At 41.5% G+C, this 13,136-nt stretch overlaps 1 protein-coding gene across 1 annotated transcript in view; it reads right to left on the reverse strand.

Moving 5' to 3' along the window:
- Nucleotides 1-13,136, reverse strand: part of Cntnap2 (contactin associated protein 2) — a 1,965,545-nt gene that overhangs the window by 150,299 nt on the left and 1,802,110 nt on the right. Inside the window, exon 19 of the mRNA XM_034518882.2 lies at nucleotides 10,140-10,376. Within this exon, the coding sequence (XP_034374773.1) occupies nucleotides 10,140-10,376 (237 nt within the window). The remainder of the gene's footprint in view (nucleotides 1-10,139; nucleotides 10,377-13,136) is intronic.

Raw genomic sequence — 13,136 nt, forward strand, 5'->3', positions numbered from 1 at the left:
AGATTCCAAATTTGCAATCCATCCAAACTTCTATCCTGATCTGCCTCCTTCCAACCTTCAACTCAATATTTCTGCTTGGATGTCTCTTTGGCACCTTGGACATGGCATTGACCTTACATCATCTTATGCACTTTAGTGAATGGTCACTTTAGGCTTCCAGTTACTCTTGTTACCACCCCAGCCCTTCCATTTTCAATGTTTCATGTACTGTGAGAAATTCTTGGCTTGGTCTTCAAAGCAGACCCTGAATCTTACCACTTCTTATTTATTCCGTTTCTACCTGCAGAACACCCTTTGCCCGGTTAGTTGCAGCAGCCTCCACACTAAACTCTCCTGCACTTATCCCAGTCTTCTCCTGTTCAAGTCTGCCCATTGCCCCTCCGAATCCCACACAGTAGTCAGAGTGAACCTCACCCATAATGCACAGATGGATTACTATGTCACTTAGGATCAACTCAGGTCCTTCCAGTGGCTCCCATGTTTTACACAGACTTCCACGCTCACCTTTCTCTACCTTCTCACTTCTTTCCTTGCTCACTCCTCACCTGTATACATCAAGCCTGTCTTCTAGCTGCTGCCCTAGAAGCCCAGAAAGTTCTGGTTTCAGGACTGTTACACTCAAGGCTCTTCTGATAGAATGTTCTATCCCAAGTTACTGCATAGCTGACCCTTTAGCCATTTGATCCTGGGTCATATGCCTAAGCATTATTCCCATGACTTCTCCATAAAAGAAGAACCTTCCCACCCCTTTTCCTTGTCTAGGCTTTTCCATTTCTGCCTTATACTCCATTCCCATAACAATTCTCACATACGGCACACTCTAAATTCTACTTTGTTTCTTTGTCTTCTCGTATTTCAGTGAGACAGCTCTGAGAGAGCAAGAATATTCATTTCTGCTTCTTGAGACTATAACCACTCTTTAAGACACTGCCTGGTTGGTAGGTACTTATAAATATGTTTATGAGTGGTCTCCTTGCTTTTATGATTTCTTTCCAATATTTTCTTTGCAACCCAGATAGATCTTTTCAAAAACACATAATTGATTACATCATTGATTCATTTAAAATTCTTCAATGCCTTTCAATTGTTCACAGAATGAAGGTTTATATTCCTAATATAGTTGTGGATTCCTGTCCTCTGAGAGCCGTGCTTGCTGCACTTTTATGACACTTTCTCTCTCATAGCCAAGCTACCTTAGATTCTCTAGAAAGTTCCATTCTCTACCTACCTCTGCTCCCTCTGACCAAGCTGTCCCCTCCAATTAGTGCTTCTCTGATATTTTATAGAATAAAAAATAATCCTATTTGTATTTAAGGAGATGATTAGTCAGGTTCTTGATAACTAATGAGCTAATGCTGAAAAATCAAGTTGTCTTGGCTGGTGTCTGTCTGTCTGTCTGTCTGTCTATGTGGGTGTGCCTGTGTCTGCGTGCACTTGCACACGTGTGCCTGAGCATGTAAAGGACAGAAGTTGACACTAAATGGCTTTCTTAGTTGCTTTCAATCTTAATCTTTGAAGCAGAGTCTCTCACTGAGTCTGGAGGTCACTTACTTGGCAGGTCTGGCTGGCCAGCGAGCCCCAGGGATCCTCTTGCCTCTTTCCCTGGCCTTAGAATTACAGGTGCATGCTGTCATGCCCAGCATGTACTGTGGCTGACACAACATCCAGTTTAGGTATGAAGATATCTTAGACAAGCAGCTGTATGTACTTATTCATTGTTCATTTATTGATTTCTTTGTAACAAATATACATAGTGTCTGGGCAAAGCACAGCTTTTTTAAAGCCTCAAAGTGAGCTGGCTGTCTGACTACAGGTGCAGAGTAGAATTCCAATATTGACAACTGTCCCAGATCCCCAGCATGGGTCAGGTGCTATGTGCAGATCTGGGGACACAGAGACTTGTGAAAGAAAGGCAACTTCCTCTGTGGGCTGCAGGTCAGGGGAGCTGATAATAAGGCAAAGCCTTGGCACACTTCTCCTACTGTTCACCAATGGTCTGTTTGTTTGCCACCTCTATTAAGTTATTTTCATATTTTTTCTTTTTTATGGATTCCTTGGACTTTGTAAATATGATTTAAAATTCTAGTAAGTGCTTCACATAATATTAACAGAAATTATTTGCTCTGAGAAAAAAGGATGAGCTGAAATTTAAATGTATAGGTAGTGACTATCTATAAGCAATTATGGCAACATTCAAGAAATAATATTTAAATGATGCATTTACTCCTTTCAAATAAGAGCAGAAGAACATGACTAAGTGATGGTAGGAAGAATGTTAATATTTACCCATTAAAGTAAAATATTATCCAAATAGAGAGACACTTCTCTTATTTCATGTTCATCTCCCAAGTGAATTAAGCCCATTATAAAGAATTGCTCTTTTATTGGCTGCAGCAAATCACATGCATAACAGATTTACTGTCTCCTGAACATACCACTACCATCAGCAAACACTTACAGGGAACCTACTGTAAGCAGAACATGTCATATTGGGAGTTTTGCATCTCTCTGGAAAGACAGGACATATTTATAACAGAGACAGATAATAATACATTGTGTGTGAAACACATGAAACTTAGGCACCTAAGTTTATAGCAGAAGGCACCTACTGTGTGCACTATACAGGAAAAGGTGTGGGATCAGGTCAGGGAGTGTTGTGAACATAAGAACTGAGCACAGATGGTTCCAGAGTCTTATTAAGCATGAGTTTATTGACATTATAAGCAATGCAGAGGCATAGATTGAACTGGTAGACTGTCTAGAGAGATTACTTACTAACCTGTAAGTGGTGCTTTGAATGAGAATGGCTCCATAAGAAGTCATTCATATGTTTGAGTAATTGGTTCCCAGATCATGGAATTGTTTGGGAAAGATTGGAAGGTGTGGGCTTTGTAGGCAGAGGTGTGTTACTGAGGGGCAAGAGGAGGGAGTGCTTCACGTTTCCATTCACAATGTGCTTTTGCTCTGCTTCCTGTTTTTGGACAGGGGTTTGAGCCCTTAGCTACTGGTGGAGCACCCAGCCTGCCTGTGGCCACACTCCTTGCCATGATAGTGATGGACTTCTTTCCCTCTGGCACTGTAAGACCCAAATAAACCCTTTTCCTATAAGTTGCCTCTTCTTATAAGTTGTCGTGGTGTTTTGTCACAGCAATAGAAAATAACTGAGATACTTTTTCTTACATGAATATACTACAGAGCTTTTAGACTTAACAGTTCACTCCTTTGCAAATTAAACCATTGAGGAAGGTGGCATTTTGCAGATCAGGAAACAGAAGTATGAGTTACCCACAAATCATCTAAGGCAGCAGCAAAAGGGAGAATCACAATTTGAATCTAGATAGGTTTCCCCCCAAAAGACTGATAGGTCTAGATGCAAAGATTTTGGGATTCATCTCTCATGTTTCTAGTATATGTGTAACCAATTGATGTTTAATAGGGATCCAATACATTTCTCTACTCAGCCTTATTTTTGTAAGAAGACCGGCAGCCTTGCCTAGGTGGGAAAGGCAGAAGGCACTGAAGCAGAGAAAAGGAAGAAATCTAAGCCTGACTGGGTGTTAGGGACATGGTTTCCATCAATTCTTCTTAGATATACAAGAGGTGAGACAGCTGGAGTCTCTGGTGAAGGGGCTGTAAACACAATCCCATCATTTTCTCCATGCTATTCAGGTGTGTTTACCTTTTGTGGTGTCAAAGTGAAAAATATCAGAAAGCCTGAGTTAGAAGAGGTTTGCTAATATCCACTTATCCGTGAGTACATACCATGTGTGTTCTTTTGTGATTGGGTTACCTCACTCAGGATGATTATTTTCTAGCTCCATCATTTGACTAAGAATTTTATGAATTCATTGTGTTTAATAGCCAAGTAATACTCCATTGTGTAAATGCACCAAATTTTCTGTATCCATTCCTCTGTTGAGGGACATCTGGATTCTTTCCAGCTTCTGGCTATTATATATAAGGCTGCTATGAACATAGTGGATCATATGTCCTTGTTATATGTTGGAGAATCTTTTAGGTATATGCCCAGGAGTGGTATAGCTGGATCCTCAGGTAATACTATGTCCAGTTTTCTGAGGAACTGCCATACTGATTTCCAGAGTGGTTGTACCAGCTTGGAATCCCACCAGCAATGGAGAGGGTTGCTCAGAATACCCAAGATACAGTTCACAGACCACATGAAGCTCAAGAAGAAGGAAGACCAAAGTGTGGGCACTTCAGTCCTTCTTAAAAGGGGGAAGAAAATGCTCACAGGATCAAATATGTAGACAAAGTATAGAGCAGATACTGAAGGAAAGACCATCCAAAGACTGCCCCACCTGGGGAATCCATCCTACATACAGTCACCAAATCCAGATACTATTGTGGCCAAGAAGTGTATGCTGACAGGAGCCTGATACAGCTGTCTCCTGAGAGGTTCTGCCAGAGACTGACAAATAGAGGGGATGCTCCCAGACAACCATTGGACTGGGCATGGGGGTCACCAATGGAGGAGTTAGAGAAAGGACTGAAGGAGCTGAAGGGGCTTGCAACCCCATAGGAAGAATAACAATATCAACCAACCAGAACCCCCAGAACTCCCAGGGACTAAACCACCAACCAAGGTGTACACATGGAGAGACCCATGGCTCCAGCTGCATATGTAGCAGAGGATGGCCTTATCAGTCATCAACGGGAAGAGAGGCCCTTGGTCCTGTGAAGGCTCCATGCCCCAGTGTAGAGGGATTTGAGGGTAGGGAGGTGGGAGTGAGTGGGTGGGTGGGTGATCACTCTCATAGAAGCAGGAGAGGGGGGATGGGAAAGGGGGTTTCTTGGGTAGGAACCAGGAAAGTGGTTAACATTTGAAATGTAAATAAAGAAAATATCCAATGAAAAATAAATAAAAAAAAAAAAAGAAGCGGTTTGCTTTGGAGCACAGTGGTGGGAGCAAAGGTCACAGGGTCACTATGAGGGTAGGTTCTGTGGAACTCATTGTCTGCATTACCCACAAGAACAGGAAACACAGACAATGAGATGGGAATGGAAACATAGCCTCTGAGAGGCAGCGGAAGCTATCAGGACAAGAAGGGTTCAGGGAAGCTAACACTGGGAAATGGAGAAAGAGCCTTTGCTATGTGAAGTCTGATAAAGCCAGGATACTTAGTTAAGGTTTTTAAGTTGCTTAGTCTTCAGTCTCTCCTGTACATTGGAATCCATAGACTTTGCTGGTGATTTCTATCTCTCTGGTCTCTCTCTGTGTCTCTCTTTCTGTCTCTCTCTGTTTCTGTCTCTCTGTCTCTCTGTCTCTCTGTCTCTCTGTCTCTCTGTCTCTCTCTCTCTCTCTCTCTCTCTCTCTCTCTCTCTCTCTCTCTCTCTCTGTCTCCTGGATATTTTCTTTGAACACTTTTCTTCTTTTTACTATAAATTTCAGCTAACAATGGTATTTGGAGATGTTGTAGATAATGGTAGATGTCACATTTGGAGAGTGGAATGGCCACATTTCTCCCAACACTTTTAAGAATGGCTTACCAAACCTACAAAGAAGATGTCTTGTGTTGTTTTCCAAACACAACCAGAATATTTTGGGGATGCCTGTAATAGAAATCTCCCAACCTAGATTCAGGCACCTATATCCAGAGAGCCCCACATATGCTGTACAAGCTGATTGTACAAGACTATTAATCTTTACGCACCCATCCAGAGGAAAAGATGAAAATTATGTCTACCACACAGAGTTGTGGGAGTCATCAGAATCAATGCACCTAAAGCACTTAGGAGAGTGTCGTGCATAGGTAAGCACTATTATCTGTCAACTATTACTGTAGAGTCAATCGACTGAAGCTCTTTCACATGATAAATGCCCATACATGAGCACCATGCATGTTGTATGGACATAGGCAATGTGCATGTATATTACCACATATACAGCTGGAAAGCAAATTTTAGCAAGGAAGTAACAGAGGAGCAGACAGCACAGTGTTCACTAGTACAAGCTCATCAGATTCTTGATATGCTCAAGGTGAGAGACTCCTTTTGTGAAATATGGGAAGCCACAGGCTGTCTGCCTATTAGGAGGCTGGTATACAAGAGAGAACAGGAATGGATTAAAAAACCCACTGAGCCTGATTCAGGCCAGTAATTGCCTGAGCCCCTGAAGCATGGGGATTGAACAATCGTCTCTCTTGAGCTGTGGCTTTCTGATTTTACTTATTTATTTTTTACTAGAAAAGTGACATGTACTCAAAGTGAGCATCTGATAGATATGCACAGAATGGTGTCATTTGGGAAGGACAAGTCATGCATAAAAATCACAGTCTAAGCATACACTGTTGCTCTTCTGGTTTATCCATGTTTGTTTTCTAGAGCCAAGTTGATAATATGCATTCAAGGCTGTATCTTGCTTTTCCTTAGTGTAGCCTTATATTATGTGAATTGCCCCTATGTTTTTAATGACTTTACATAAACACTATTTTAATGGGCACATGATGGTCCATAAAACAATGGCTCTCTTTTATACTACTTTACTAAAGTGGACCTTCTGGATTCTTTTCACTTACTTTTATAAGCAATACTACAATGAACATCATCATGGTAAAGATTCTGACTTGGGCTTTTTTAAATAATAAATTCTAAAAGGGAAACTCTGGGCTCTGGGACATACACTTTTCTTTCATCTCTTTCTTTCTCTCTTTCTCTCTTTCTTTTTCTCTTTCTTTTTCTCTTTCTTTCTCTCTTTCTCTCTTTCTCTCTTTCTTTCTTTCTTTTTCTTTCTTTCATCTGGGTGCATTGCTCAGAGAGTGTATTTGAAAAAATTCACCGTTTTCCAAATATATATAGCTCAATATATATATATTCCAAATATATAGTTTAATTGTGGTAACATTTTGGTCCTCATAGAAGAAAATCTTGTTCTCTAAGATGCCCTAACACTGGAGTATCCATTAAAGAGCAAGAAGAGAGATGACCAGTAGGAAAGAAAGCCTCTCTATTTTTAACTCACAAAGTTCATAAAAAGTGAGTTAAAGAAATATCTTCCTTCATACACCTAAAATACTTATGTATACTGGTTTTAGAGTGCGCATGTATATGTATACTTTTTTCCTAGCAAGACTCTTTTACAGAGGGCACTGTTGAATGTCAAAGTCATTTGCCTTTGGATCCTTTGGCTTAGTGTACAGAGGATGGCCCTCACGGGCCTGTCAACTGTCAAGCATAGAGTAGGAGGGGCCCACTTGGCCTATTCCTTCCTGCTGAACTATAGCCTACCAATGGATTCTGGGTGAGGGGCAAACACTGTTTTCAGTTTTGTATCCACTGATGAGTCCACCATGAATGGATAGATGCACATTAGTGGCCACAAAACAAGAATTCTCAACTGAGGAATCTCAAATGGCCGAGAAGCACTTAAAGAAATACTCAGCATCTTTAGTCATCACAGAAATGCAAATCAAAATGACCCTGTGATTCTACCTTATACCAATCAAAATGGCCAAGATCAAAAATTCAAGTGATAGCACATGTTGGCAAGGATGTGGAACAAGGAGGAACACACATTTATTGCTGGTGGGATTGCAAACTTGTGTAACCACTCTGGAAATCAATCTGGTGGTTTTTGAGAAAAAGGGAAATAGTTCTACCTGAAGACCCGGCTATACTGCTCCTATGCATATACCCAAAAGATGCCCCACCATACCACAAGGTCACGTACTCCACTGTGTTCACAGCAGCTTTATTTACAATAACCAGAAACTGGAAACAACTCACATATCCCTCAACAGAGGAATGTATACAGAAAAATGTGGTTCCTTTAAACAATGAACTACTTTTCAGCTATTAAAAAATATGAAATTTGCAGGCAAATGGATGGAATTAACCCAGACCCAAAAGGACATGCATAGTATATAGTCAGTGATTAGTGGATATTAGCCATAAAGTACAGAATACCCATGACACACCACATAGACCCAAAGAAGCTAACGGAGAAGGAAGGCCCAAGCAAGGATATTTGAATCACACTTAGGAGGAGGAACAAAATAGTCATAGAAGGCAGAGGGAGGGAGGGAAGAGGATGGGAGAAAGGAGGGTGGGGGGAATGAGGGAGGGAAGAATTAGGTGTGTGGAGAGACAGGAGAGAGAACGAGAGGGCCATGAGAATGAATAGAAATCTGCAGCTGCTGGGGTGTGAGTGGGGTGGGGGTAATCTTTAGGAAGACCCACAGAACTAAGATGGTAGAGGCTTCCAGGAGGCAACATGTGTGACCTTAGCCAAGATGCCTCCCAGTAGGGATATGGAACCTGAGGAGGCCACCTCCTGTAGTAAGGCAGGGTCCCCCAGTGGAAGGATAAGGATACCAACCCACCCACAAAACTTTTGACCTGAAATTTTATTTGTCTAAAAGAAATCCAGGGATCAAAATGAAGCAAAGAGTAAAGGAATGGCCAACTATTAGCTGGTCCAATTTTAAACCTGTTGCACGGGCAAACAATAATCCCTGACGTTACTAATTGATGCTCTATTAATGCTTACAGACAAGAGCTTAGCATAACTGTCCTCTGAGAGGTTCTACCCAGCAGCTGACTGAAGCAGATGCAGATACCCACAGCCAAACATTGGATGGAGGTCGGGGACTTTTATGGAAGAGTTGGGGGAAGGACTGAAGGCTCTGAAGGGGGTAGGAATCCCATAGAATGACCAACAGAGTCATCTAACCTAGACCTTTGGGAGCTCTCAGAGACTGAGCCACCAACCAAAGAACACACAAGGGCTTGAACGAGACCCAGCCACATATGTGGCAGATGTTCAGCTTAGTCTGTCCATGTAGACCCCCCAATAACTGGAGTAGAGGCTCTTCCTAAAGCTGTAGCCTGACTGTGGTATATGTTTCCTAACAGGGCTGCCTTGTCTGGCCTAAGTGAGAGAAGATACACCTACCCTGGTGGAGATCTGATGTTCCAGGGTGGGGGGATATCAGGGAGGGGCACCTATTCAGTAGAGACGGGGTGAGGAATGGGGGGAGTGTCTCTGGGGGGGGCTAGGAGGGAGCAGCATTTGATGTAAATTAATTAATTAATTAACTAAAAAACAAAAAAGACATGAATGTAAGAAAGGGCTTTGTAGGGACAAAGCGGGGGTAGCTAAAAGGGTGAAGGGGGATAAGAGAGGGTGAAGGTGCCGATACTCAGAATATACTGTCTATGCATGAAACTATCATAGAATAAATTTAATAAAGAATATTAAAGGACACCTTTAAATGACTGGAAAGATGTCTCAGTGAGTAGAGCACTAGCTGTTCAAGTGTGAGGACCCTAGTCTTGATTCTCAGAACCCATGTAAAGTTGGATGCAGTAGCTTACGTCTGTAATTCCAGCATGATGATGCTGAGATGGTAGGCAGAGACAGAAGAATCCCAAGAATCTCTTAGGCTAACCAGGCTTACGTAGTGGTGAACAATAAGAAATACTCTCTCAAAAAAGGAAGAGGCAAGGTGGAGACTGATACCTGTGGCTGTCTTCTGACATTCACATAAGTGTACACCTGAATTTAATACTCCCCATGCCCTGGTCTAAAATAGAGGTTTATGTACTTTTAAGACTGACTGGACTTCCAAGGATTCACAAGTGAAAACACGTCCCACCACCTCCATGCTTTCAGCAACTGTCTCTCTATGAATATATTAATGAGTATAAAATTCAGAAAAGCTGAATTTAGGGATGGCAATATTTCTGATTTTCTACTTTTTTTTGAGAGTTCCTATATTTTATTAGACTGAATTGATACACTCTATTGATATTTTCCTGAGTCGGGACAATTCATTGATTAATCTGTGATTATTTTTACTACTTCAGAGCATGCCACTCCTTTGTATAATAGCAAAGGTATTTGTTTGACAGTAATAAAAGGAATCATTATACATATGAAACCGTCTCATGTTTACCTAATATGAAAAGAGCCTGAGATTATTGTTCCATCAGATTGTTGGGGTAAGCACTCAACTGGCAAGCTGTTCTTCTGATTCTGGATAGCAGTGAGGCTCAAAAGAGTCATGCACTTTGCTCAGCATCCCATGGGGAATAAGTCATTAACCAAGAACAATTCTGACTCTTGCGTGTTCTGTCTGACTACTGTTTGAAGGTAGAAGGCTAGGCATGCTTGCCCTTACCTGTGGGCTTGACCAGCACAGCTAGGAAGTCAGTGGTGAAGGAGCTGACATAGAGGAGGATGCAGGGTGCCTTGGTAGTGCTAAAGCTGAAGTGGATCTGCTCCTGGGCCAGGTCTGGAGCCAAGTGCTGCTGGTCTGCAGAATTCTCAGCCCTGCTGCCTGGGTCTCTGGCAGTGACCGCTGGGGCCTGGAAGTTATAGCGCAGCCACATGCCCTCTTCAAAAAAGGCACCAACATCTGTAGAGAAGGAAGAATAAATTTGGAAAATGATGAGAGAGGTCTGAGGCCTATCCTAGCTATGCTTGGAATTTGGGTAGACTCTTGTCATCAATACAAATACTCTATTGAAAATACAGCATGTAGCAGAACAAGGAAACCTATAATATTAAAACAAAAATAGTAGTAAAAAATTTAATGTGGGAGATGCATGCCTATAATCCCAGCACTCAGGAAGCTGAGGCTGGAAGAGTTTCTAGTCAAGGCTATTCAAGGCTAGCCTGGGCTGCTTAGCAAGACTTTGCCTAGAAACAAAACAAAACAAGGAATTATAGGCACTGAACTAAGATCATATTAGAAAAATATATACTGTATATAATATATATATACGGTATATAAATATATATATACTGTATAAACAATATACAATACTCTCTGGCTTTCTAGCTGAAGAGACTACTGAAAATAAAGGCAGAAGTATGACACAAACTTAATTTATGAAGCCCATAGGGAAATACTCCTTGAGACTAGATTTGACTTAGATATCCAAACAGCGAAGCCCAAGATAAACTCTAACACTTGGGAAGTTTTGAGGGTTTCAAATCACAAGACAGGACATTAGAGAGACCTGGTTTCAAATTCAGCTCTGAGGTTCCTGATCTGCCTTACTGGAACTTCTTAAGCAACCTCCACAGACCACAGCGTTTCATCTTGGAAGCTGAGAGTGTTAGTACTCAATATACAGTACCTATCAGCGTTACTCTCCTTATTATTAAGAAATTATTGGAAAGATTCCTGGCTCTTTATGAGTCAGCCCTTTCCTACAGCCTAATATGAGCTAGTTTCTTTGTAATCACTTCCTGGCAGGAAAGTCCTTCTGCGGATTCCCTACTGTCTGCTAACCACCATCTTTGAAATCACCAGAAGTCACCTGAAGGCTGAGCCACCCTACTTCACTGCCACTGTTTCTAGCTCTCTTTACACCTCATCCCTGAAGTATTTCTCAAACCTCATTGTCGATGCACCCATTAGTCTTGCAGCACTTGACACCCAACTAAATTAACCCCATGAAGACTATATGCTGTAACACACTACTTCATGCTGCAATTAATAGGCTATGGCAAGTTTTTAAAAAGTTATTTGTAGAGATGTTTATATGCATTGTATGAAGCTATGTTTCTGTCCTTCCTCGCCTGTCTAAGGCACATTGTGATTGGTTAAAATAAGAAGCCTAAGGTCTATAGCCAAAGGCAGGATAGAAGGTGGCACATCTGGCAGAGAAAGAGGAGCCCTTGGAAAGAGTGAGGCAGGGAGATTCGCCACCGAATTGCAGGGGAAATCTGATGTATGAAACCGAGGAGAGGTAACCAGCCATGTGGCAGAACTTAGATTACTTTAAATGAGATGTTTGAGTTACAAGCTAGTAGGGAACAAGCCTAACTTAAGGACAAAAGCATTGTAAATAAAAATAATCCCCCTTGTCATTATTTGGGATCTGGGGCAGACATAGAAAAGCTTGAATGATTACAATGATTATTTTTGTTTTCTGAGACAGGCTGTTCTCAAACTCACTGTCTTCCTGCTTTGGCTATGCAAGTACTAGGATTACAAGCCTGCAATCCTACAACATACCCCTTAGTTTGTATGTATGTATGTATGTATGTATGTATGTATGTATGTATGTATTGTATGTGTGTGTGTGTGTGCATATCTTATGTGCCACATATGTACATATGTGGAGATCAGAGGATAACTTGTGGGAATAAGTTTTCTTCTTCTATCATGTGGGTCTCTGGACAGAACTTAGGCCACCATGCTTATTGGCAAACAGCTTACCACTGAGCCATCTTGCCAGTCCCAGCACTGTAGTTTTTAGCAACACACTTTCATCTTGGGAACTGGCATTTATTATTTCTGAAAAAGTTATTATAGAAGAGTAGAGTCAGATACCCCAGAAGGACTTTCAGTCTTGTCAAATGTACTGATTTGGGTCAATGGCTTGAATCTCCATTTTCTTCTTTGTGAACTGGGTCCTAGTGGGTGGCTGTGAGGATTAAGCAGCTACGTATGTGTGACACAGTGCCTGGTGCCTGGAAACAATAGTGTTTAGTAAAAGTGACTCACTGTAGTTTCAAGACTGCCTACTATTGTCTGTTATGGGTGGCCGATGTCTCCTCTAACCTTTATCTCTGACCACTGCACAAATGCCACAGTCCAGTGTCAGCCCATATGGGGCACTGTTACAGATCTCAGTAATTCTCACTCAACTGTGATAAAGAATCTAGCTGACTCTAGATTCTTACCACAGGAAGCACTATTTTTTCCTTGAATTTTTTTTGCCACAAGGATATTTGCAAATGTGTGTGTTTACATGAATATAGAGCATTGCCAAGGTGATGGGAGGGATACTAATGACATCTAGTAGACATAAAAGGAAGCAATGTAGGAGGATGTCTTACACATAAGGATTGCCTTGGATAAAATGCCAAAGGTATACTTACTCGGAGACACAGAATGGAAGATATATTTTATCCATGCTAACTGCTACATGCTTACTGGGATGTAAAGATGAGTAAATGTGGTCCCTGTTCCTGGGGACCTTCCTGCATGACAGTATCATATGTGTGGGAAGAGACATTTCCATTCTTAGCACAATCTGGTGAGAGTGACAATGCTTTGGAAGAAATGAAGTGAGGACCTCGTCTTACCACTCAGGTTAGTATCTCATTGTCTCAGCAGATACTTAGTGAGCATTGACTATATACCATGGATGATGCTGGA

Source organism: Arvicanthis niloticus, chromosome 15 (assembly GCF_011762505.2).
Source record: "Arvicanthis niloticus isolate mArvNil1 chromosome 15, mArvNil1.pat.X, whole genome shotgun sequence".
NCBI classification, from domain to species: domain Eukaryota; kingdom Metazoa; phylum Chordata; class Mammalia; order Rodentia; family Muridae; genus Arvicanthis; species Arvicanthis niloticus.